The sequence below is a fragment of the Vespula pensylvanica genome, chromosome 17, assembly GCF_014466175.1.
Source record: "Vespula pensylvanica isolate Volc-1 chromosome 17, ASM1446617v1, whole genome shotgun sequence".
Taxonomy (NCBI): Eukaryota; Metazoa; Arthropoda; class Insecta; order Hymenoptera; family Vespidae; genus Vespula; species Vespula pensylvanica.
The window spans coordinates 4,023,266-4,050,043 of record NC_057701.1 but is presented as its reverse complement, the minus strand read 5'-3'; the positions used below and the strand labels follow the sequence as shown (position 1 = coordinate 4,050,043).

General features: G+C 38.4%; 2 protein-coding genes and 2 long non-coding RNA genes across 16 annotated transcripts in view; 3 read left to right on the top strand and 1 right to left on the bottom strand.

The window, feature by feature from the left end:
- Positions 1-832: 832 nt before the first annotated feature.
- Positions 833-1,620, bottom strand: LOC122635059. The gene is made up of 2 exons (XR_006328556.1): positions 1,378-1,620; positions 833-1,255 (listed from the first exon to the last, which is right to left on the bottom strand). It is a non-coding gene; the product is annotated as an uncharacterized LOC122635059 (long non-coding RNA).
- Positions 1,124-14,604, top strand: LOC122635049 (histone-lysine N-methyltransferase trithorax). Of its 3 annotated transcripts, XR_006328552.1 has the most exons (11): positions 1,124-1,288; positions 1,816-3,253; positions 3,355-3,921; positions 4,016-4,455; positions 4,529-4,690; positions 4,772-5,167; positions 5,247-11,740; positions 11,846-12,008; positions 12,153-12,299; positions 12,464-13,130; positions 13,244-14,604. XR_006328552.1 is itself a non-coding variant. In XM_043824793.1 (10 exons), exons 1-10 carry the CDS (start codon positions 1,124-1,126, stop codon positions 12,635-12,637), a joined length of 10,146 nt encoding a protein of 3,381 aa, XP_043680728.1. In that variant the 3' UTR covers positions 12,638-14,604. The 3 variants fall into 3 exon arrangements, 1 of the variants encoding a protein (XP_043680728.1); XR_006328553.1 differs by lacking the exon at positions 4,772-5,167; XM_043824793.1 differs by having other exon boundaries at positions 12,464-14,604.
- Positions 14,605-15,378: 774 nt separating this feature from the next.
- Positions 15,379-17,845, top strand: LOC122635057. The gene is made up of 2 exons (XR_006328554.1): positions 15,379-16,683; positions 16,747-17,845. It is a non-coding gene; the product is annotated as an uncharacterized LOC122635057 (long non-coding RNA).
- A 1,080-nt stretch (positions 17,846-18,925) lies between these two features.
- Positions 18,926-26,778, top strand: part of LOC122635050 (protein capicua homolog) — a 29,045-nt gene continuing 21,192 nt past the window's right edge. For 4 of the 11 annotated variants that reach the window (XM_043824804.1, XM_043824802.1, XM_043824806.1 and 1 more), the window contains exon 1: positions 20,470-21,365. The gene's annotated coding sequence lies outside the window, so the exon portion shown is untranslated. Of the gene's footprint in view, positions 20,386-20,469; positions 21,366-22,446; positions 23,896-26,778 lie in introns of those variants that run through there. The other 7 variants (XM_043824799.1, XM_043824794.1, XM_043824801.1 and 4 more) reach the window with 7 other exon arrangements.

Here is a 26,778-nt window from a genome sequence, read left to right as displayed (position 1 = left end):
ACCGAATGATCATCCTTTCTAGGATCGAATATCTTTTTTTTTTCATAACAAATATATTCGCACAAATTTTGAAATTCGATCATTCGAAAAGTATCAACTCGATATTATCTTGCTTAATATTCGATATATCGACGATTAACCATCGTGACAAAATATGAATACATAACCTTAAGAAGGTAAGCACATTTTTGTTGTTCAATTTATTAATGGGTAAGATATATGCATGTATGCATGTATGTATATACGTATGTATGTACGTATGATGTGTGTATATATATGTATGTATGTTTGTATGTACGTATGATGTATGTATATATGGATGCATGCATGCATGTAGTATGTATGGATGGATGGATGGATGGATGGATGGATGGATGGATGCATGCATGCATGTATGTATGTTGTATGTATGTATGTATGGATGCATGCATGTATGTATCTATGTATACGTAAAACAGTATTTAATCTACGGTTATAGCAAAGAAAAATATTATTTTGTTGAATATTAAACAATAGTCAACTCCTTTCACGATTATTACATATGGATACGTTCAACATTTTTTGTTTTTTGAATTAATCACGTAGAGTGCTTGAACGTCATTGATACTTCGCGTTCACAGTAGGCGGCGCTGATGGTAGGTTATATGAGAGTTCGCCCTACGATGAAACCTCGTACTCTGTCTCTTTCCAATATGATCTAGGGTTCTTTGTAATATACGTTGGTGCGAGATTCTTAAAGTTGATTACTAACGCAATCACGTAAACATAGAACAATGATTAAATTCAAGGATAAGCGTTGATCGATAACAAATGAATTGTAAATTCTAGAAAATTTTCGTTCTTTCAGGTTGTTTATTCGTTCACGATTTGACAGTTCACAGAGGACGTTAAACGGGGTATATCTCATCTTAATATTAGTAAGTTTTGGTTTGACAGTACGCGCGTATTTCGCGGTCATTGACGAATTCGTCCGAATGTAACCGATGATCGACGAAGGTTGCAAGTTTCGTGTGTGTTAAATATTCGTTGGTGTTCGGTTGAGGCACCTCGGCTGGGCAAAATCACGTAAAATGGAAACAGAATTTCGTTGTGAGGTTGAGGTTGATCGTTGAAAAGTGTGAACATGGGAAGGTCCAAGTTTCCGGGGAAGCCGCCGAAAACGGTGACCAGGAAACGGATAAAAGTTCTCGGTCAGCCCGAGACTGTCCAAAACGATTCGGTAACCGTCGCCGAGAACATCTACTACGGACTTTCCCTGTTCAACGAAACATTTGGTGACAACGAGAAGGTAAATTTACAGTTTGATCTTGTTCACGATGTATTGTGAACCTCGTATTATCGTTACCGATCTTAAAATTTATCGTATTTGACACTTACCATCATGTTTGCATCGTGAGCGTCCTATGAAACGCATACGGCGTTTATTTGATTGTCGGAAAAATGCCAAGATTCGACTGTGTAATGAAGGTTAATGTTTTAGAAAGGAGTTACGGCCTCGAAGTGGTAGAGTGTTTGTCGCGTTCACTGATATATTGCTATGGTAGAAAGTGTCAATGACTCTGTAAAAGATTCTTCGTCCATACAGTTCACAAATTGTGTTGCACCTTTAAAGTAACTCACCAAAATTTTTATCTCTGTTACGTTATAATTTTTATGATCTTTTTTTTTTTATATAATATATTTATTCGATGTCAAAATACATTGTTTATCTTAATGTAGTATCTTGTTGTATGTACAGTCGATAACTTTGTTGATTCTGTGCACGACTGTATATCATATTTTACTTTTTCGTTGAAAGTATAATTATTTTTGCAGGAACATCCGCCATTCCATGGTTTTAGCACTAAAGAGGCTAATCTTTCTGTGTCTTATATAAAAACACAGCAACATGGTACCGAAACTACAAATAATAAAGCTCCTTCCGTTAAGGTTAAAAATCATGTTTTACAATCTAGCTCTAATAAAGATATTACAAACGTCAAAAATTCTTCCATGGATATGGAAAATAATATAGAAAAATTGTGCGATACTAATTCTGAATCAAATGAAAATGTTAAAAAAGATCTAACTATATCGGATTGTAAAAGGACTTCAAAAATTAATAGACCTAAAACCCGAAGAAATTGTAATAATATCAAATTTTCAAATTTTATGAAAACTCCAGCATTGAAGTCGGTGAATGCTATCCTAGACCAACACCAACGTACTAGACAACTACGCAATAGTACTGCTAAAAGATTGTTACAAAGAGCAAAATCTAATAGCAGCAATGTACGTAATGCTATAGTACAGTCTGGTGATAAATCCAATACTGTAAGAAAATTTATATTACCTATACGCAGTGCGCATTCGTCGAGAGTTATAAAACCTAATAAACGATTCATAGAAGAATTAGAAGATATTTCTGGTACAGAGCATAATGAAAATGATATTAATGTACATGTTAAAAAAGCTAGATTTGCTGTAAACAAATTAAACAATCAAGAATCAAAGTCAAAAGAGGAAACTATTAATTTATTACATACAAAATTAAAAACCGAAGAGATAAAAAATAAGAGTAAAAAAATAGTTCAGCGTACAGCTTCGAATAACCAAATTACAAGTCAACCAACGAAAAATTCTACAAAATTCTCTGATTCAAGACAAGATGTACAAGTGTCTAAGCCTATAGTAAAAGAAGCGAAGAAAAATAATAACACATCCGCTAAAATAAAACTAACCAACAGCTTGTCTAATGAATCGGATGCTAAGCATGATAGCTCAGAGAATACAAGTGGAACTGTACAAAGCCCTAAGTCAACCATTTCCAGAAACAATAAACAGACATCTGTTCCTACAAAAGTTCTTCCTGATATCAATGTTCCAAATTATGAGTCTTCCAGAGTTCAAACAAGATCAGGAACTCAGTGTGAAGTATTCCACGATGCAAATAGTCCAAATAATACACAAAATAATACAAAATTAACAGAAAATAATAGTACAGAAGAACAATGTTGTCTGAACAAAGATGACAAAACAGTCGAAAGTAATTCAGATAATTTTGATACAGAAAGTACTTTGTCTGAAAGTGGAAGTGATCACAGTAATCACACAGAGGATGAACAATCTGAATGGTCGGGAATAAAATTGAACGGGGGTAAAGTTATTTTAAGAAAAGCAAGATTAAAATTGGATAATAAATGTGTGGGTGGAACAGAAGGCCCATTTTCTGTAACAAGTACTAATACTAATTCTAATGGAAGCACAAACCTAGGTATTTAAAGATCATTATCACATTATTAATAATCTAATTAATAAAGCAATTATCACATTATTTTATATGCTTTTACGTATGGTCTGTTTATTCATTTACAGGGTTGACAGGAACTATAAAATGTGGCGTTTGTGGTGCAGTACGGTTTTATAGATTTGTCAAGCAAGCACGAAAGTTTGGAATTCACAGTTGTGAATCTTGTCGTAAATTTATTAGTAAAATGATTAAACGACAAGCTTGTGCTAAGTCGACAAATAGTCCTCTTCCTTTTCTCCAGTGTCACAAAGGCGATGGATTGTGTCTTGTACCACCCGTTGTTAGAAGTCATCAATGGAATCTCATGCGCTGTGTTTATAAGGCTAGATGTCCGGCTTGTTGGTTAAAAATGTGTCTCAAGTGTTATAATATACCTGCTACGTTGAGATCTGGTTTGAATTCCATGTTGCCACCTATGATGCGAGATCCTTTAAGTACATCAGCATTATTAGGTCAAGATGAAAGCGATTGTCAAGGTCAAAAGTCGCCACCATGCAAAATAAGCTGGCCAGCGGAAGATAGTTTGGAAAAAAACTTATTCAAGTCTGCGATGAGTTGGAAGAATATCGAATTAGGTCAAAAAACTGCTTATCAGTGTACAGGTGGTTTTCTTTATACAAAACTTGAGAAATGTAAGGACATGAATTTTTCAATTAAATAATTAATTACGTTCTTTAAATCCGCTTTATGAAACTTCAAATTTATTTATAAACTTATTAATTGCAGTTGATGCTGTAATGAGTACATCGCCAAATAAAAAAAGAAGAAAGCACAATCGAATTAAAGTACGGAAGAAAATCAAAAATCCCATACTTCCTTCGCCACAGATAAATCACCGTCCACAACCTCTTAGGCAGAAACTCGAATTAAAAGGACCAAGAGTAAAGCATGTTTGTCGAAGCGCAAGCGTTGCTCTTGGACAACCAATAGCAACTTTTCCTTCTTTGGATAGTAAAGAGGAATCGGAAAATAATAGCCATAGTCCAAAAGCAGTTACGAAACAACAAGCTAATGTGGTTGATAAGAAAAGCGATAATTCGAAAGATAAGGAAATTTGCAAGGATAACGATGAGAATAATCATAATACAAATGTTAATACTGTACAACAATCCTATTCGAGAAAGGGAAAGTCACAGCAAAATATGGCCCTGTCTAATCTTTCAATGGTAAGTAGATCTTTAAGTCTACTGTTTAAAAAGCCTTGATGCGTATACTAAAGTGAAATATTTTAAATTACAGATTTCAAAAACTAATCTGGAAACGTCACATACAGTGTCTATAGATTTCTGGGAGCAATATGATCCTACAGAAGTTGGGGCAAAAGGTTTTGCTCTCATTGGTTCAGAATTATTTCACGTTCCTGCCATTTGTTTCCTTTGCGGGAGTGCCGGAAAAGAACCGGTGTGTATGAAAAATTCAAGCGATATATGTTATTTAATGTGTACTATATCGCAATGTTTTTTATGTATTAATTTCTTCCAGCTGATTTACTGTCAATGTTGTTGCGAACCATACCACGCTTTTTGTTTGGAACCCAGTGAATGGAGTATTTGTTCACAACCAAATTGGTGCTGTCCAAGGTGTACGATATGTCAATCCTGCCATTTAAGATTTGGTCCAAAATTATCTTGTATTCGTTGTCGTCAATCATTTCATCACACGTGTCTTTTGAAATCTGGTATCAGTTCTAGACTTTATAATCCAGATAGACCTTATGTGTGTCAAAGTTGCATCAAGTGTAAAAGTTGTGGTAGCGAGGGTGTAAACGTTCACGTAGGCAACTTACCTTTATGTTCTATGTGCTTTAAATTGAGGCAACAAGGAAACTATTGCCCGTTATGTCAAAAATGTTACAATGAAAATGATTTTGATACTAAAGTAAGTATTAGAAGAAATAGTTCGCCGTGCGTAGATCGCTAGTTTGTTAAATTATACACGGTTTCAAATATATTTCCAGATGATGGAGTGTAGTGAATGTTCTTGCTGGGTTCACGCTCGTTGCGAGGGTCTCTCGGATGAAAAATATCAGATTCTTAGTTATCTTCCAGATTCCATCGAATTTACCTGCCAACAATGTTCCGACAATCCAAATTCCGTTTGGAGAAATGCCGTTGAAGCAGAACTTAAAGCTGGGCTCATCGGTGTGATCAAATCGTTGAGTAAGAATCGGAAAGTTTGTGCCGCGTTGAAGTGGAGTCCTAAGAAAGAATGCTTCTGTAAGTCAGTTTCAACTGCAAAGAAAATAGACCTTCCCGAGGAGAAAACCGAGATGAATGGTACAAACGGTAAAGAGATTGCCACGTCGGATGAATCTGATGACTTAACTGGAAGTGGAGAACATAGTTCGGTCTCCAGTTTGAAATCTGATCTATCAAACAAATCCGAATTGGAGGAACAACCAACGGAGGGATCAACGAGAAAAGGCTTGCGTCGTCTTCGACAAAAGTTTCACTTGAAAGAATGTACAGTGAGGGTAAAGAATTGTATCCCTAAAGATGCACTGGATGTCGATAAAAAAGATGCGACTCGTAATCAGGAATCCACCAACGAGAAATTGGGTGAACTTTCAGACTGTCATTGTACGGAACAACAAATTATCGCGAGACCATCGCCCACGCTAATGACCGTTAAACAAAAAGTTAACAATAACGAATATAAATCATTGATTCAATTTCATGCAGATATGGAGCACGTAATTAATCGTACTGATGTCAAAGATTTGATGGACGCATATCACGAAACGTTACAAGAAGTATTCCCATGGTTTGTACCGAAAAATTCTAAAGCTGACCATAAGACTGGCGATGCACCCACTTCGACTATAGATGTCGATGAAAATAACGATTCGTCGATACAGAAATCGGACGATTCCGTTGTAGACACGAATAAAGAAGAAACAATAAAAGGTTCCAAAGTTGTTGCAGCGAAACCATTGAATTCGTATAGCGCTAATCAAGAAGATAGCAGGTCATGTTGTTTGTGTAAGGGATTAGGTGATGGCCAAGAAACGAAGGAAGGTAGACTTCTATATTGTGGACAGAATGAATGGGTCCATGCAAATTGTGCATTATGGTCGAACGAAGTATTTGAAGAAATTGATGGTTCCTTGCAGAATGTTCACAGTGCTATCTCAAGAGGACGTTTAATTCGTTGCAGTGAATGTGGTAAAAAAGGAGCGAGCATAGGATGCTGTGCAAAAAATTGCAACAACACTTTCCATTACCCCTGTGCAAGAAATATCGGTCTTGCTTTTAACGATGACAAAACAGTATTTTGCTTTTTGCATTTAAACAGCTCGACGCATAAACCGCTACATAACGAAGCTGATTTTAGTTTAAAGAGGCCAGTGTACGTCGAACTCGACCGTAAGAAGAAAAAGTATGTGGAACCAAATAAAGTCAAAGTGATGATCGGCTCGTTGATAATCGATTGCTTAGGCACGATAGTACCAGAATTTTCTGATACAGTCGAAAAAATAATACCTTGCGATTATAAGTGTTCACGGCTATACTGGTCCACTGTAAATCCATTTAAAATCGTAAGATATTATATTAGAACGTACGTGCGAGTATTTGTGCCAGAAGTATCGGCTGATTTAGAAAATAACATTACCATTGATCATTCCAAAGAGCAAAGGAAGGAAGATCTGTCAACGGATAAGCATAAAGTTGAATATGTAGTTGTAAAACAAACTTTGGATGCATTATTGGATACGGTATGTAGTAAAGAAGTCGATGAAAATTTAGCTGAGCAAAACAATACGGACTTGTTACCTCCTGAATTGGAAGAAGCTATTTTTGAGGATTTACCCCATGATTTGTTGGATGGAATTTCCATGCAAGATATTTTTCCGAAAATGACGATTGAGGACTTTTTAACTATGGATCTGAAGAACGACGGCACTTTCACGAACGATTTATTTAAGGATGATATGCTATCTTCTGAAGTAGCGGAATCATCCAAACCAGCGGAGAGTAAAATTTCAAAAATGGATCCCTCTTTATTAGAATTAGGAACGCATAACGATCTGTGGGTACATTTAGAAACAAAGACTTCTGTTCAAGATTTTATGGATGATTTATTCAATTCCAAAAGCCAAAAGCGTGGTGGTAGAGAATTGAAACGCTCCAAATCAGAAGTAATATCAAATAATTCACTAATAGTAGGAGGCCCGAGGCATCATCAGAGATCTTGCAGTCTTACTTGGAGTTGCAAGTTGGATAACACTTATGGTCCCAGTATAAAAAGGAGAAAATTACCTAGAAACACGGCAGGAAAATCTACCGAAGCTAGTGTAATGGTACTTGATGCCCAAAATGAACATACGTCTATGATACATGAATTGCGAATTCCTGAGAGTATAATGGTTACCGTGGGCAGAGCAAATACTCCTAATATTATATCTGACTCGGTACGTGAAATAAAGTATTGTATCGAGGATTCGAGTGGCATTAATCGTCACGTCTTGCCTTCGAGAGACGACGGAAAGGAACATAAAAGACTCTTTTGGCACGCAAGACAACAGCCTCGTATATTACAAGTGGATGGCTCTGCCGATCCGAGTAGTGCTAGCGAATGTAGTTCTCCCGAATATAATATAGAGGAAAAAACATCTTTGGAAAGATCCGAACACTTATCCATTCCTCAATTGGATGGTATCAACGATGAATCTTCGTGCGATGATAACGAATGGATCTTGTCTAAGGAAAAAGATTTAAATTTGTTTATACACCCTTCAAATGTACAACATTCACGAAGAATTTTCGGTCTTCTCAGGTCACATTTGTCCCACAATGACACGCGAAAAGAAACTGACAAAGATAATCTCTCTCATATCTCGAAGTCTATACAGCATAAATCGAATTTTTTCAAAGGGAAAGATCTCAAATTAAATTTACAAATTCCACAATTAGACGGAGCAGATGACGTTTCTAGTGACGACGAATGTACGTCTCCTAAACATGCTGAGAATGAAATAGCCAATGTCATTCCACATTATGATCCTCCAATCGATCGCACTGAAAAACCTGTAACTTGTGAAAGATGTCGTTGCACATATAGAACACAAGATAGTTATAATAGACATCTAATTAACTGTGATATTATGATTACGAGCGATAGTGATTCTGAAATTATGGATAATAAATTAGCATCCCCAGATTCCAGATTTTCTCCAAATATTGGATCGGTGTCTCCACAATTCATAACTCTTTCTCCGTCAGAAGGACACACGCTTTCATCGGAATATACTGAAATACAAGCTACATCGCCTATAGAAGCCTCTGTACCATCGCCTCATCCAGGAATCCAAATAGAACCAATTGCTCAAGCAATTATTACGCCACAATTACACACTCGTGCTACTGTAGAAACTGTTCATCAAACAGTATTAACGTCTAACGATATGATCGTGCAGACTCAATATACTAGAACGACAGCGACATTACCAAATGCCACAGTATTACCTCAAGAAAGTACCGTTCAGATAACGGAAATAACAGATCCTCCATCGATCTCCAACGACTCTTGCATTACGCAAACTTTGGTGAATATGCCAATAAGCTCTCCAGATAGTACAAGTTCTCAAAGCGTTCCAAGTCCACAAATATCGCCAACATTTTCATCTACTGGCGTACAAACTGCAACAAATGATGCGGCATTGACGAATATTCAAATATCAAGAGTAACAAAATCAAAATCAGCTCGTCCTGCTAGACCTCGTGCAAAAAATATCAAATCGCATGTTATGAAGAATTCCGTGCAATCGCATAATGGGCCTACTAGACTTCAGCCGATGCAAACTAGTACTCCAGTGATTCAGTTACAACAGACTCAAAGGCCCAATGGTCCAACAGTAATCTTGCAACAAGTTCCTTCGCCAAGTATTATGTCTGCGTATGTTGAAACTCTACAACAGCAGTCTGGACAAAATTTGCAGTACATAACTGCTATCAGTGGTCAACATGAAACTGGATTCAAACCACAATTTATAACAACTAATCAGTTAGTTCCAGGTACATACATACAAACGCCATCTGATAATTTACTAGCATTACAAAATGGAGGAATATCAATATTACCAAGCGTACAAATTGCACAGACCCAACCAACAGTCTTGGGAACTATTATACAACAGCAACCAAGTGCGATACAATGCGGTGTAATATCATCGGAACAGTTGTTATTGAGTTCTACTCCAACATTAGAGATGTTTACAGATTCAACAGGAAGTATGTTTGTTTCTAATCAGCCCATGTATTATGGTTTAGAAACAATAGTGAGTAATACCGTAATGTCTTCGAGTCAGTTCATGACTGGAGCAGTGCCGCAAGTCTTAGCAAGCAGTTATCAGACAACAACGCAAGTTTTTCAGGCTTCTAAACTTATGGAACCTATCGTAGACGTTCAATCTGTTTCTGGAGTACCAACTGTAACGGCAGTTGAAGCAGTACAGAGCATACCAGGTGTACCTAATGTAACGGGCTTGCCTACTGTGCCGAGTGTACCTACAGTACCTGCTGTACCCAGCATACCTAGCGTATCTAGTGTACCTAGCGTGCCTAGTGTACCTAGTGTACCTAGTATACCCACCGTACCCAGTGTACTGAGTGCACCTACTGCACCTAGCGTAGCTACTGTACCTAATATACCTAGTGTACCAAATGTATCAAATGTACAAGCCATGGGGAACGTACCGAGCGTATCGGCGGTAACTGGCGTACCTGGCGGTTATGTCGTGGTCAGTCAACATACACCAGTAGTAGACACGGTCGTAACACCACAAATCAATATTCCCGCTAGCATCGAACAAAATTTTGCCTCGATCGCGTGTAATTCTATATCGCCGTCGCCCTGTAGGACAGTGGTAGAAGCACTTGCAGATCCAGTGCAAATACCAGATGTATGTTCGTCCGAAACTTCTATCACGATTACACCAAGAATAACATCGCCTCCTAAACCCTTACAACAAACAATGCCAACTATTCCAAGAGTTGCAGTACGTCCAAGTCCAGCTTCACATCCAGGCATACAATTGAATTGTGGATCATGGAAGATCACTGAACAAAAAGAAACAACTTCTTTCGACACGGAACAGATTATTAGTAACAGTGTCAGACCATATTTTGATTCGAAGCATGTATCAGAAAATACCAGCATGATAAAGGCTAGCATATCATCTAAAATACTGCCCTTACCTAATCATTGCATAACACAAAGGAATATAATTGTAAATAAATTGAATCATGATGTAAATAATGTGCATAATAGTTATAGCGGTAATGTATCAAATTCTAACGGTATCAATGTAAGCACGAATAGTAATCCAGTTATAACTAGTTGTAATGTTCAAAATAAAATAACAATGACTATGAGCAATGTACCAACGAGCAGGCCCATGAATAGGGTTTTGCCAATGCAGGCTGTTACACCGAAACAAGACCTTGTTAAACCTGTAGAAAAAGAAGAAATCGTTATGGAAGAACCAACTAAACCTATTATAAAATCACCCATTGAGCTAACGAATACAGAATCTAAAAGACAGATCATCGATAGTATCGTTCCAATGAAAAAATCTGAAAGCGAAGTTAACGGTATAACGGAAACACGCAAATTGAATACAGAAGCTATGGAAAAAGTTAAGGACAATCTCAAACTGGAACTCGATAAAGAAAAATTGCACGGTACATCGTTGAAGATCGTATTACAAAAGCAATTGCAAGATGGTTCTTACAAAATTAGGCACAATATGAAAGCAATAACGCAAAATAAAAAATCCCCGCAAGTAACATCAGTGGAGATATTACCGACAAAGCAAGTACCGCAAATAACGTCCTTACAACTTTTACCGATTAAAACGTTTACGTTAAAAACAAATAAGATAGAAGAAAAAGTGAAGAATATAGATAACAAAGTGAACGTATTGAAGAAAAATCCTCCAGTTGCTGTAAAAAAACCTAGAATAATTACAAAGTCTATGAAACTTCCTCAGAAAGAAACTTCAAATCCACAAGCGCAGAAAAGTTGTTCGAAAGGGCCAAGTCTAATGTATGAAATCAAATCTCAAGATGGGTTTACGCATACTGCATCTTCGATGTCCGAAGTGTGGGATATGGTTTTCCAAGCTGTGCAAAATGCTCGAAAGGCTCACAATTTGCCTCCTTTACCGCATAATCCTCTTTCTGAAAATCTTGGACTAGAAAATAATGCGACAGTATATCTAGTCGAGCAGTTACCAGGTGTCAATAGATGCACTAAATATAAACCCAAATTTCATAACTTGACACCAACAATATCCAGTGAAACGGAGAATGATCTTCTAGCAGCATGTGATAATGGTGCAGCTCGTGCAGAGCCATTTAAGGCTAGGAAAGTGCATGATATGTTTAGTTGGTTGGCATCGAGGCATAGACAGCAACCAAAAATGATTGCTATCTCAGAAGCAGAATCAAGGTAATGTTTACAAGTTTGCTCAATTTTATTTATGTCAAATTCTTCATAACTCCGTATAATATATGTACAAATTTTTTAAATGTTATGTTTTGTTTATATTTATAGACGGGTAACGAGCACGAATTTACCAATGGCCATGCGCTTTAGGATACTTAAAGAAACATCGAAAGAATCTGTTGGAGTGTACCATTCGCACATACATGGAAGAGGTCTTTTCTGTTTAAGAGATATCGAAGCTGGAGAAATGGTCATTGAGTATGCAGGAGAGGTAAATGAATACAAATGTATATAACATGCTATATATATATATATATGTATGTATGTATGTATGTGTGTATGTATATGTATTGATTTTTTCATATAAATCATGCATATTCAAAGTGATTCATGAATATGAAAATAATTCACTCAGGTAATTCGTGCATCTTTGACGGACAAGCGAGAAAAATACTATGACAGTAAAAATATCGGATGTTACATGTTCAAAATCGACGATCATCTAGTTGTTGATGCCACAATGAAAGGAAATGCAGCGAGATTCATCAATCACTCATGCGAGGTATATATTTTTATCTCATTCTTATGAAGCAAGTCATCTACGTAAACAGAAATGCATGGTTTAATTTAATTAGAAATTTTAACTTGCATGCTCTGAAGTAATAGAGTAGAGAAAGAGAGAGAGAGAGAGAGAGACATACATACATTTCCAAATTTATATTGCAGCCAAATTGTTATTCAAGAGTGGTAGACATCCTAGGTAAAAAACATATTTTAATCTTTGCACTTCGACGCATCGTTCAAGGAGAGGAGTTAACGTACGACTACAAATTTCCATTTGAGGATATCAAGATACCATGTACCTGTGGTTCTCGCAGGTGTCGCAAGTACCTCAACTGAGACTGCGTATAAAAATTTCGCAAACATCCATGAGACAGATAGAAAGAGAGAAAGATAAAGATAAAAAGAGAAAGAAAGAGAAATATGTGCTATAATTACGGGCGCTTTGAATATAGGATTCATTTTATTGAAGGTTATTCATTTGAACGTCAAACTATTTTCAGAGATAGCAGCTTTTTATTACTACAAAGAGAAAGTAGATACGCGCTAAGAGATTGATTAGAGAGCCAGCTACAGAGCGTGAAAAATGGCGTTTATGACAATGTTACTTTAGACAGCTACGTTTGGTAGTTGATTTAAGGACTATACTTATAGCAATAAATGATTCAACGTGTCCCGCTTTCATACCTAAAGGGTCTTGCGTGTTGGAAAACGCTTGAGACTCTTGAAAGTGTTATATTATTCACGCCTGTGCTTTTCTGCACGATTTAGGCTTTACATTGTCTATTATTGAGGCTTAAGTGTACAAGTTGTCGTACACTTTACACTAAATGTAAGTCTTCTTTATCATCATTTTATCGTCTTACGTGTGTTTTTATTACACAGATTTCTAAATGTGATTATACCGATTATTCAAGTATGTAACATTTTTCGATTTTCCTCTAGAATGAATCGGACCAAGCTAAAAAGATAGTATATCATCGATGTACTGTTTGTAGGAGATGCACCATACATTTTTTAACAGCACGACGTACATGACAATTCGAACTTGTTTCCCGAATCAAGAAAGAGATGCGATTAATATATTCGTGTATTATACAGTAACTGCGAGAAGAGGATTGAGGGTAATTTAACAAAGAATTTTAAAGTAACTGTTTTTTAACAACTGACAAATAATCGCTACAAATTGAAATTTAAATGCATATTAAAATAGCGTGAGCGACGTTAACTTTTTCTTTTTTGCTTTGTTTTTAATTTTGTTTAACTTTTTTTTTTTCTTTTGTAAATTTCAATTTAGTGTACAGTGTATGATTAACTTTATGACCTCCCGTGTCTGTTGTAGGGCCGGATTTCAAATATTCTCTTGTAAATTATGTAATTGTAGAGTAGATATCATCTTGATGTAAGTAAAAAAAAAAAGAATCACAAGCCGTTTTAAATGAAATTAGGATCGTAATTATTAAGGAGAGAGAGATACAGAATGGCAAGATAAGACAGTCCCTACCGCGGGGTACTGTTTGGAGATGTACCTACTTTGGCAGACATTGATAATTGATACTTTTAAGTCTTTCTAGTAGTCGAAGAAAGACACGATGATGGAATCTCGTTTTACGAGCTATATTACAGTTTAAATTGCTTCTTTATCATAAGAAAAAAAAAAAAAAAAAACTATTATCTTACGCGCAATATCATTTCGATGTCTTTTCTGCAGAGTTTGAAATAACGCATCTACATGTGTTGTGCTTCCACCTTTTCAACGATATACATATATATTATAAATCCTATTGGTTTATTTTGTGATATATCGATGAACGCAAAGTTAAGATAAATAAGCAGGTAGAAGCAACTTTATTTTACAGAAGCTTAATAGAAGTATTATGATATTTCTAGTATATTTTATAGTAACTTCTGATAGGAAAGTGATTTTACTCACTCAATCAAAGCTTATCCGAACATACAACACAACACACATACACATATATATATATATATATACACATTATACATACATATAATAATTATGTTCGCAATGTATGTACACGATCACGGTGGTTCTTTAATAAGCATTTCTAGAGTACGTCTAGCAAATGTTTCTGCAATGTTTTCCCATAATGGGAAAAAAAGAAGGAGAAAAGAAAGAAAGGAGAAGAAAAAGAGAAAAAATGATAAATGTGTAGTGTCCTTCATGGGAACGTATTTCATATTTTACGGACACTCCATAGAATCACTTCTTATATCGCGAAACGCAATTTTGCCTTACCTTTAACGTACCTACGCTTTAACCCGGTGATACATTTAGATACGTCCCAATTACTCGGATTCAAGCTTTGAGAATCGCAAATGCATTATTATAATGCATCCATTGTGCGTAAAAGAAAGTATTTTAGTGTGCGATCAATCAATTTCTGCCGAGGTGTGGTAGTCCCTTATATTTGGTGCTCTCATGGACACCGTTAAGTGCACTTTTTCATGAAAAAAATGGCCTAGAGTAAGAGATATAGTAGGATGCAGTGGAAGTGTTTGATAATAAATAATAAGAAATGCGTTATATGATGAATACCGATCGCGAATTATTTAATGAAGTAATATAAAGGATAAATGAAACGGCAGGAGCATTATTTCAATCGAACGAATAATGCCAGCCGCGTTAACATTCTAATCGGCCTGGTTTGGTACAAAATGTGTATGCTGAGTTGTAAAAAGTTGATGAAAACAAGGTAAAAATGGGAACTTGTTCTGGTCACGAGAAATTGCCATTTCTTTTTTATTATTTTTTTTCTTTTTTTTTTTTTCTTTTTTTTCTTTTTATTTTATTTTGTTTTAGATATTCTGAATCTTTTTTAATATTGTAATTACCGATAATTAAATAATTATTATTGGGAGATGACGAATATTGTTAATATAATGATAATTAATTTTAATCTGTAAAGAAAAGGTAATACGCCATAAGGAAGGTACATTACTTGAAAATATAATAGCAATGTTAGATATTTTATTGATATTTATTGATTACGCGCTGGAGTGGTTCTAAGGGGGGTGGGGCGGGGAGATTAACGGGAGACGGGTGGGAGGGGCGGGAGGGAGGGAAGGAAGAAAGAAAGAAAAAAAGAAAGAAAGAAAGAAAGAAAGAAAGAGCGAAAAAGTAATAATAACGAAAATATGCAAAATAAATTAATGTCGTGAGATTTTCGAAACGGTGCACATGATGGACTAGGAACTAGCATTCAACGGATTTGCGGATCAATCATTTTACAGGACAAGGAAGATGCGTTTCTCGTTCGAGTAAAGCCTCATTAATCGTTTCTTAAAAATCGTAACCAAAATTAATATATGCGGTATTTTGAAGTACGAAAGCGCAGAGAATTTATAAATAAATAAAGCGTACTTCAAAATTCCTCCTTTTGTGCGTCGCTCTACCCACGGTGATCGTTATAAAATGGACTATGTACTGTCTGGTTATATGGCTACGCATAGATATATAGTCATGTACGAAACATGCTGTATTTTCCAATTATTTTTTTATTTACAATATTTCGTAAGATATATATGCTCCGAAAAGGAAATGAAAACAAAGTAGTTTTAACGGTTGTGCGTCTTTGAATATGAAAAAGAAACAACAACAAGAAGAAAAAAAAAAAGAAACATCATTTTCCTTTACCCCCCGGTGAATTCGATTTATTTACATACATATCTTTTTTTCACAACACACATACTCTGTAACTTTTTAAACTGCTCCTATGTATTTTCTAATCTGTTAGCAGAGTATAGACGTGCTTCTTTAGTAGTATTACACTTATGCTCTCGTTATTATCATTACTATTAATTAATTACCATTACTTATAATTCTATGGATAAAAAGCATAATACATCACCGAGTCACCGATCCTTAGGCACACAAAATGTCGTTCTATTTTTTTATTATTTTATTATTTTTTTCTTTTTTCCTATACCTATTCGGGCGGGCGGCAAATTTGAAATATATACTGTTCGAATTGTATCGAAGAAAAATATGCAAAATTGTGATTGTAAATTTATTGCGTATTATTATTACTCGACGTTGCCGACTTTTGCCCATTTTTGTACTTTTATTTATTTATATTTTATTTCATTTTTTTCCTGCTTTCCTTCTTTAAATAAATTCGGGAAACGTCACATCGAGCTCTCTTTTACAAATAGGAGCTTTCTCTCTTCGCATCTTTTCTGTTAAATATACCTCTGAGGAGTATTTAAGAGACTAAGGAATTCAAATCGAAATATAAAACGCTTCTTGTAAAAAAGAAAAACTATATAATTATTCTAACGTTTAAACGAAATGTAGAGATTTGAACGTCGTACTTGTTTAAGAGAGAGAGAGGGAGAGAGAGAGAGAGAGAGAGAGAGAGAGAGTGAGAGTGAGTAAATAGAGAGAGCGAGAGAGTGAGTAAATAGAGAGAGAGCGAGAGAGTGAGTAGAGAGAGAGAGAGAGAGAGAGAGAGAGAACAGAATAATATTAAGAACGAACTGAAGGTGGAACGAAAGGAAAATTGAAAAAAAAAAAAATTGTCTGTGATTATCAGTCATAATAATCTTTAGGTCAACATATTTTTTAGAGGATATTTTTTAGGAAATTACAAAATTTATAATATACCCCTATTATTGATACGATATTCGATCAGACATGCTACGCATAACTATTAAAGTGAAAATTGAAACTGTAAAAGTTGCTAACTGTTTAATAGAGTTATGGACTAGTTGAGATATCGATGGCTGTTGTAAAATATTCAGTGTTTGGACAAATAATTATTGAAAACTATTTATAGCTACTAATTATCGAGGTATAATGATACTATTATTATATCGCATGTTGTGTAGTAGCATTTTTATCCCTTCATGCGTTTATCATACATTTATTATTCACGAAGAAATATATTAAGGAATCGCAGAAAAAAAAAAAGGAAAGGGAGAACAAAATCGATCACGTCGTATGTAGACTCGCGCAAAATCGATATTCGCAAAAAAGGAGAAGAAAAAAGTAAAGTAAAAAAAAAAAAGCGAAAAAGAAAAAAAACAAAACGAGATACAAATTCAAACGAAGAGAGCCTATGGGAAAGCGAGGCACACGTGACATATCCTTCATCTGCGTATTATAAATCTCTTTTATTATTATTATTATTATTATTATTATTATTATTATTATTATTATTATTATTATTATTATTACGATTATGATTATGATTATTATTATGACTATTATTATTATAAATCCATCTACTCGCCGCAGAAAAGAAAGAAAGAAAAAAAAAATGAAATAAAAATAAAACTAAACTTATGAAATAATCGTAAATAATCTCTACATTTTAACCAGGAACGCTATGCGCGCAAAATGCGCGCATAACGCTCATAGCCGCTTTTGTCACGACACACATACACACCGCGCTCGCGCTAGCGCGCGCACGCACACGTCAAAAGAAGAAGAAGAAGAACATACAGACACGTTTTGTAAAAACTAAATGTTTTGTTAGTATTATATCATAAGAAATTAAGGAAATAAAAGCGCAAAACTTGAAATCTCCTACCGTTTTCTATCCGCGTGTATCAAACAACGATAATAATAGTAATAATAATAGTTATAAAGAAGAAAGAAAAAAATCACCCGGTGACGTAAACACAAATAAGTTAGAATACGCGCGCGTGTTAAAAAGAGAGAGAAAGAAAGAGAGAGGGATGATGCGTCTTTTTTCCCCTCTCCCTCTCTCTCTCTCTCTCTTTCTCTCTGTCTCTCTCTTTCTCACTATCTATCCATCTATCTTTCTCTTTTTCTATTCTTTTTTTGTTCTTTTAGTTTTGTTCCAGAGAACGACGCGCCTAACGTAACCTCCGATGCGTTTCTTTTTTATCTTGCGAGAAATCAGTGCGCCCGCGCCGTGCTCCTTTTTTTCCATTTCTTTTACAAAGAAACAGAGAGAAAGAGAGAGAGAGAGAGAGGCGAAGGAGAATGGACGATGCGCGAAAGAGAAGCGCCGGTGAGGAGAGAGAAGGGTAAAGAAGGGCGGCTGCAAAGTACGTATGTATGTATATATATGTTGTGTATATACATATATATATATCTTGCTTTTAAATATCGCCACCGTCGCCGTGCGCAATTAGTTTAACGTGCAAAGCGTCGATCTTATCTCTTTTGTTCGTTCCCACGAGTGTGAGTGGCTCGTACGCGAACGATGAGCCGACGACGCACGTGTACCTCGCCTATATGCCGCTTCTCTTCTTTTTCATTTTCTTCTTTTTTTCTATATACGCGTGAGAATTTTTATGCAATTTGAATACGTATTCGGTTTCCATATGTGTTATATATCCTATGTATATAGATACGAATGTGTGTACCGAGTGTCGATGATTCACCTCTCATCGTTTTCCTCCTCTTCCTCCTCTTCCTCCTTCTCTTTACCACCTTCGTGATTAGAACGAAAAACCTCGTTTCTTCGAAAGTCGAGTTTCTACGCTTGCTTAACAGGAAACGCGTCTATTACGACGAGCAAGAGTATTCAATAGTTATACGTATGTGTACGTCCATGTGTTCATGTGCGTGCGTGCGTGCGTGCGTGCGTGTGTGTGTGTGTATGCGCGCGTGCTGCTGGTGCTCCAGTATGTATACAAGTAGCGAAAAGCGCGCTTCTTCAACTTTCAAACGAACCGACCAATTTCGCGCGCACCCATTCTCTCTCTCTCTCTCTCTCTCTCTCTCTCTCTCACTCTTTCTGTTCGATGTCAGGTTGCAGCTGCCCATTAGAAAGGACGTAATAATGTTTTTGTGAGAAATTCGACAATAGTATTGCCAACGATAGAATGTTTAGAAAACGATTAATACGTATATAACGCAAGAAATCAACGCAATGTAAGCGTAATCGATCGCATTCGAGTTCTCCGATCGTTACTCGGAAAATCCACTTTCTGAAGCATTTCTTTAACCGTTCAAGATCGACACCTGCTGAATCAATAATCGAGATGCCGTTCGACGAGAAGCAAAGAAAAACCATTACCCTTTAAGAGAATCGATTTAAAACAATGTACGGTGCGATGACCTCTAGGAATTTTCTAATCGAAGAATAATCTTTCGAAATGTCATAATAAGTATCCGATTTTGAAAGTCTCGAATATGCAAAAATGCGTGTTCGATATATCGAATACGTCACGAAATATCGAATAATGTTAATCTTCAGAAATTTCCAAGGAAATGAGGAGTATCGAATGAGATAAATCGTTGGAGAGCGAACGAGACCCGTGCTCGCCTATACAATATTCATTTCATTAAGAGAGTAATGGAAGAGCTCGTAGAAGGGCTACAAGTGTCATTCAAGTGCGGTGGAGGCTGTGCGTGATCGGTACTCTTCTTTCATCGCGCGACGATATTCTCAGCGATTAGCGCGCCATCGATCTCGCGGTAACGAATGCGAACGATGAGAAGAAAGAAAGAGAAAAAGAGGAGGAGAAACAGAGAGAGAGAGAGAGACGCATTAAGATCGCGATTTCAATGCGCTACTCCGTAACTCTCTGACGTTCCACGTCGAGCAACCTTTCCTATTCTCTCTCTTTTCCAGTGTACGGAGGCGTGTTCGTTATCCCCACTAGTTTGTCCTTCCACCCTTTCCTCGTTGCTTGGTGTCCCCTCCTATCTTGCCCGGAGACAAGCATTCCAGGAACCATGGACTCTACACCGCTTTTCTCTTTCGTCTTGTTCCTATGAAGCGCCTGACGAAGGTTTAAAGCACTCTTCCTCTTCTTTCCTTCTTTTCCTCGGAGCTTCTCTCGCTTCTCATCATCGTCGACGTGACGACGTCGTCGTCGTCGTGGTCGTGGTCGTGGTCGTCGTCGGAACGCTCTTCTCCCCAGCAACGAGACTTTTCCTCTCCTCTCTCTCTCTCTCTCTCTTTCTCTATTACCCCTATATTTCTCCTTCTTTCGACTGACGTACACGTATCCCACTCCGTATTTCTCACATAGCCGGTGAACGACGAGGTGTTAGTCACTTCAAGGACGTTGCTGTAATTGGGATAGGTCGGATAGACGCGTCGGTTGGGGAGGAGGGAGGGTTGCACTGGCGGAGAGGTAAGGTACGTCGAGAGAGAAAAAGAAAGACAGAGAGAGCGAGAGAGGGAGAGAGAGAGAGAGAGAGAGAGAAAGAGAGAGAGAGAGAGAGAGAGTGGGAAAGAAAGAGAAGAGGAAAAGAGAGGGAGAGAAAAAGCAAGAGAAAAAGAAAGGCTGTGTGCGTTTCTGTAAATGGCGGCTGGCCGGGCGTCGCGCGTCACAGCTGTTTCTGTCTCTCTTCTTGGTGTCTTTCTCTCGGTCAACCGCGCGCGCGTTAGTCGCAGACGAGCGAGCAAGGTCTCCAGTAGTGCCGAGGAGCGTGGAGATAGTACGCGCGCGCGCGGTGACAGAGAGGCTACGGGAGCTGCCGCCGGTACATTTTTCGGTCAAGTGCTCTCTTTATTGTGTATATGTGTTCTGTGTATGCGTGTACGTGTGTGGGAGAAGAAAGAAAGAAAGGGAGGAGAGAGAGAGAGAGAGAAAGAGAAAAAATCTACGCACGCACGTGCCCTATCATCTCTCTCTTTTCGTTTATTCTTCGTAGTGTTTAGTGCCAATCGTCGATCTTTCTCTCTGCAGAGAATCTCGAGTATCGAGCAACATGGAGGAAGGTGCGGTGGTTCTCCGATAGTGCTCTCAGCGATAGACTAGAGGAGTGAGCGGTGCGACAGCAGCGCCACAGGAGAAGAAGGATCGTCGTGTTAGTCTCTTTCTGTTTGTCCCTCTTTCTCTCTCTCTCTCTCTCTCTCTCTCTCTCTCTCTATTTCTTTCTTTTCTTCCTTTCTCTCTCTCTCTCTCTCTTTCTCTCTCCGTCTCTCTATCTCTCTCTAGCTTCTATCCTCCTATGTCCCGCTTTCTTCTCTACGCCCGCACGCACTTGCTTTTTCGTTCTCGCCTTTGTTCGATGCGAAGCATATCCGCCACTACCGCTACCACTACCGCCACCGCCACCGTTGCCACCCCCGTCACAACCACCACCGTCGCCACGTACACGAGCAAACCACAGGTAAAGAACGATTAATCGAATGTTGTTGCCACGCTCGATCCGTGATACAAGCAAAAGAAGAAATGATTGAACGATTAGCGCTAACGAAGGAAGAGGTCGACACGATCTTAGGATCGACAGATTTTTTGAGAAAGAGAAAAAGTACGTGAACTCGCTAATGCACTGTCCACGGTTCTATTCGAACTTATACTTCCCTTACTTCTTCGTTCCTAATCTTTCCCATATCTCGCTTCTTCTTTCATATAAAAGCAATATAGGAAAGGAATGAATGAGGTTAGAAACTTATCCAACTATTCAGCAAAGGTATAAGAACGAATACAATTAAATGCCAAGTGATATTAGATCGAGACTCGATCGAGATAAAACCAGGTTGGTTATTATGTACACGCGAGAAATAGAGATCCATTTTATCACTATTCTGTCGTGTCCCGGAAATAGGTACCAACGTCGAGAGAAGGGTAGGGAATCGAACGAGTTGCCAAGTACGATGTGTCTTTTCAATAATTCTCGACTCCTGGTAACGACTCCGTATCAGCATTGATCGACACAGTTCTGTTTAAATCTGGCGCGCTTATGTATCCTCGCTCCGATATTTCGTTACCTATCTCTCTACGATTACGTTTTCATAACGAAAGAGAATCACAGCAGAGTTCGCGCGCGTAATTTGAATTTATATCGCATATACTTTTGGGGCAATTCCACGGTGAGTAAGTACGAACACGTTCTTCTTATAAGAACGATCGGATCTATAAGAAAATATTATTTATTTTATTGTGAAGGAAAAACAATGCTGAAAAAAACGACAAAATGTTTACCATCAACCATAATATATTTGGTTTTATGGTAATTGCCTTTTATAGATATTATGAAACACGAATTGAATTATTTTTCGTTTACTACGATAAAACATTTTTTATCAATTTCCCAATACAACACAATATTTTCTTCGAATATATATATATATATATATATATATATATATATATATATATATATATACTTAACAGTTCGTATCTCTTTACAATCCCTTTTTTTCTTAAATCATAAAATTAAAAAATCAAAAGCAGACCGAAGCAACGACTTATCGGTCATTTTGTATCCATATACAAAAAAAAAATAGAATATCAATAAAATTATCGTTATAATCCTTCGCAACGAAAATAAAAAGCAAAAAATTGCGCGCAGACTCGCACCGTGTCGATCCCGTGTGTATCAGGATAATCCGTAAGACGGCCCTGATGATAAAGACCGAACTACGAAGCAGGCCCGGCGACGAGTAACGTCGAGCCTGTGTCTTTAGCCGTACACTTCGAATTAGATGTTCGTCGCAACGTTAAGAAACGGAATGTTCTCTCTCTTGTTTTTTTTTTTCGTAGTGTAACTATGAGAATTAAAAAAGTGAAACAGAGTGCAAAAATGAAGGCACATTGTGCGCCGCGTCATCGTCAGAGATATTTCGTACGTCGGCATACTCGCTCGCTAGCGGCCGCGTGTCTGCTCTCTACGCGATGCTCGTCGCGTATACGCGCGCCCGACTGGATCGCTGGCGTAGTGAGCTGGGGATAGGGTTTCGGGGAGGGAGGAACGTAGCGACGAGGAGGAGAACGTAGATGCGCGCGCGTGATCGCTCGGTTGTAAGAGCTGCCGGAGTGTAAAGCGGTTCAGTTGAGCAACCGAGAAGTCCGAGACTGTACGTGATCGTCGTCGTGCGGGGTGGCAAGAAAGGAGGAAGGAATGAATGGGAGGGGGAGAGTGTGAACGAGGCGTCGCGCAGCGACGACGACGACGACGGCGACGACGACGACGACGACGAGGACGACGAGGACGAGGACGGTAACGGTGACGGGTGCGAGCACATATAATAGCTATGTATAAAAAAAGAAAGATGTCAATAATTCGTAGATGGAACATTTGTGATTCTCGTTCGCGTACGCAGCGTATCGGTTAAATTGAATTCGCAAAGTGTAGAATCGTACGAGCGAACGTCTCCCTCTATTCTCGCTTCCGATCGTGTCCTACACCGGTTGTATGTATAATATATGTGCTACTATCGGGAAACTATTCCATTCTTCTTTCGCAGTGTGTGTGATCTAACAAAAGAAGGAAAGTCGTGTCCGGTCTCTCGAGGGTAAAGAAGAAGTACGGAGAGTCCGAGAGAGCTTCTCTGCGAAGCCGATAATTGCCTCGGAATTTACCAGTTCTGGGCATCGCGTTCTCGGTGTATGTGTGTGTATGTTTGTACACGTACGTGTTTAACCCTGCCATTTGTGTGCTCTCGTTCACCGTATTCCTCTACTCTCCTCTTCTGATCTTTTGTTCGAGACATCGATGGTTAGTGACCGAATGAAACAGAATGGCCGAAACTGGCGCCTAGGAAGGAGAACGTCGCCGTAGTGACAGATTACGGCGACGGTGACGGCGACGAGGACGAAGACGGTGGCAGCGGGTGGTGGTGACCACAGGCAGGACCCTGTATCCAAGAGAGCCTCGCATTCTGCGTGAACTCGCTCTCTCGGTGCTTTGCACATAGGTGTGTGTGCGTGTGTGTTGCGCGCGCGATGTGTATGCGCGTATATGCATGCTATTCTTTCGTGACTCGCTCGCGCGCATAGAGAGTAAGAGACGTACGTACGATACGTTACGCGTGTGCGCGCGTGTAAACGTGCACGTGCGCACGAGCTTTTATAATGTGTCAGTGACTCCCGTGTCCGTGGTAAAAGCAAGCGAAGTAATTCGTCCTTGCTACGAGTATCCACTACCTCTACTCTAGGAGTCAGTATACGCCGCCTATAGCTTCTATTTATACGACGACCATACGCGTCTCGCACTTTCCTCGTCGCTCACCTCTCTCTTTCCCTCCACCTTCTTGCTTCTTGCTTCCCTCATCCCTCCCCTGATCGCACTCTCAACCTTTCGCTCCCACCTTCTCCTCTTACATTGACTCTCGTCCCACCAGTTTCCCCCTTTCGCGTTGGTATCCCCTCTTCGTCGCGAACAGCAGTGTCGCTCTTGTCTCTTACTCTTTCTTTCTTTCTCTTTCTTTCTCTCTATCGTGCCCACGCGCGCGTGCGCGCGCGCGCGTGCTCTCTTTCTCCGGCGCACACATACACACAACACACAGAGAAAACTTGTAGCGATATTCACCACGAGCGTGTCCGGCCGGCGGCAGCGGCAACCCACCGACCGAACGGATCCGATTCTCCGTTCGGCTTGACTCGCAACAGAAAAGAGATGGCCGGTGAACGGTGAATCGTGTCACGCGTCCACCCTTGTACTCGTGCATACTAGCGTATGCGCGGAATGTGCCACCGGGAACACAATGGGTTTATTGTGTTAGTGAATAATAATAGTAACGCTGTGCGCCGCGTCAGTCGTTGCTGCCGCCAACGACGCGACTACACACTACTATTACTATACTATTCTACTACTACTCTATTACTACACTACTACTCTACTACTACTACTACTACTACTACTACTACTACTACTCTCCTACTACTACTACTACTACTACTACTACTACTACTCTCCTACTACTACTACTACTACTACTACTCTCCTACTACTACTACTACTACTCTCCTACTACTACTACTACTACTACTACACTACTACTACTACTACTACTACTACTACTACTACTCTCCTCCTACTACTACTACTACTACTACTACTACTACTACTACTACTCTACTACTACTACTCTACTACTACTACTACTACTACTACTACTACTACTACACTATTCTACATTACTACACTACTCTACTATACTACTACATACTATTACTACACCACTTTACTATGCTACATTACTACTACTATTCTAGTGTTAGTACTACTGCATTACTATACTATATTGCCACTAGACAACTGTCAGTACTACTACTATTCGCAAACCAGTAGGAGACAAGTAATATTACGACGACAATGATGGTCACGACGAAAAAAGGGATGCCAAGGAGAGAACGATGATGAGCAAAGCAGTGCGCGCGCGCATGACTTTACTACCAGTAAAGACGCGATGTGCACTTTAATATATAAATGGACGGGAACGTGCTGCAGGTTGTGTTGTGTTGTTTCATTGGGATTTGATCGGTGCGAATTCTTGCCTTTGCATTTCCGACTATCATTCTCTACAACGACGAATAAAATCGAAGCTGTGCTCTCTCGTATCGCACGTTGCATAGTTTCCTGTCTTTCTCCCTTTCGTTTCACGCGCCTACACAGAAGGACACGCACGCGCGCACCACACACCGTAACTATCTTCCTTTTTCGCTCTTGTCTCCTCTTTCTCCCTCCCTTCTTCTCTCTCTCTCTCTCTATCTCTCTCTTTTCTCTCCCCTTCTCTTTTCTTAGCCGTCTGATTTCTCTCCATTTTATCGTCTCTCCCTTCCTTATGTCGCATTCATCGTACACCTCGTGCTTCCTTCGAGAGTAGAGTTCTAGAGACCCTTGACCGTGCGAAATTTGATGCTGTCGTTGTCGTCGCTCGGTTGGCTACGTTGAATGTCCCTTCGTAATTTCTTGTTTTCAGTTGACAGGTATTAGTATCGTAATAAACGTTTAAATAAATTTCTTTCTCTGTTTCTCTTTCCTCTCTATTCTCTCTATTCTCTTTCTTCATTTCGACCTCGTCTTGCAAGCAAATGAAAGTCATGTCGATGTCTTCAGCGAGACGATATCATCAACTATTTTCAACGCCTGATTAGACTACTACGTCCATGTTGTCTCGTCCTACGATAGATCGCTTCGTAATATAAATTTTAATAATTTTTAGTAATTTTTCAACGCGCGTGTAACGTACGTATGTACGAACGATATCTCTGTCCCTTTTTCTCTTATCTTCGAGATTCCCCACTTTTCTTCGAATAAATCGATGCTCCTGGACCAAATTTAAACTCCGTCATACTTTAATTAGGATATTTAATGGAATAACTAAAATCTCCCTTTTTCTCCCGATTGGATTGGTCAAGTGGGAAAGTCTATTCTTAATGTCTTCTTTGCTGCATCGTCATCGTGTCGTCAGTGTCGTTGTGTCGTCATTCTGTCGTTGTTATCGTCATTATTGTTGTTTTTGTCGTCATTATCGTCGTTTTTTTTTTTTTTTAAATAATTTTTGTCGTCTCGTTTCGTTAACTAACGAAATATGCGCGTCGATCGTTTCCCTTATTTCAAAAGAATTACCACAAATAGAGAGAGCATATATATACATGTATATACACCATATACATATATGTATGTATTTAGTGTTTCGCGATAGCGAGAAGTGTACGGAATTGACTGACCCGCGATAGTCTGCGATACAGTCGATAAATAGTGATAGACGGACGATAAACTTGTATCAATTTATGAACTTCCTTTCCTTCCTCCCAACCTATCGGACGGACAGAGAAATATCCTCGTTCCCTTT

Bases quoted from the DNA above. Each gene is read 5' to 3' on its own strand.
- LOC122635049 (XM_043824793.1), top strand. From the start codon at position 1,124: ATGGGAAGGTCCAAGTTTCCGGGGAAGCCGCCGAAAACGGTGACCAGG. The intron at 4,456-4,528 runs GTAAGTAGATCT...TTTAAATTACAG, and splicing joins CCCTGTCTAATCTTTCAATG to ATTTCAAAAACTAATCTGGA. The intron at 5,168-5,246 runs GTAAGTATTAGA...ATATATTTCCAG, and splicing joins AAAATGATTTTGATACTAAA to ATGATGGAGTGTAGTGAATG.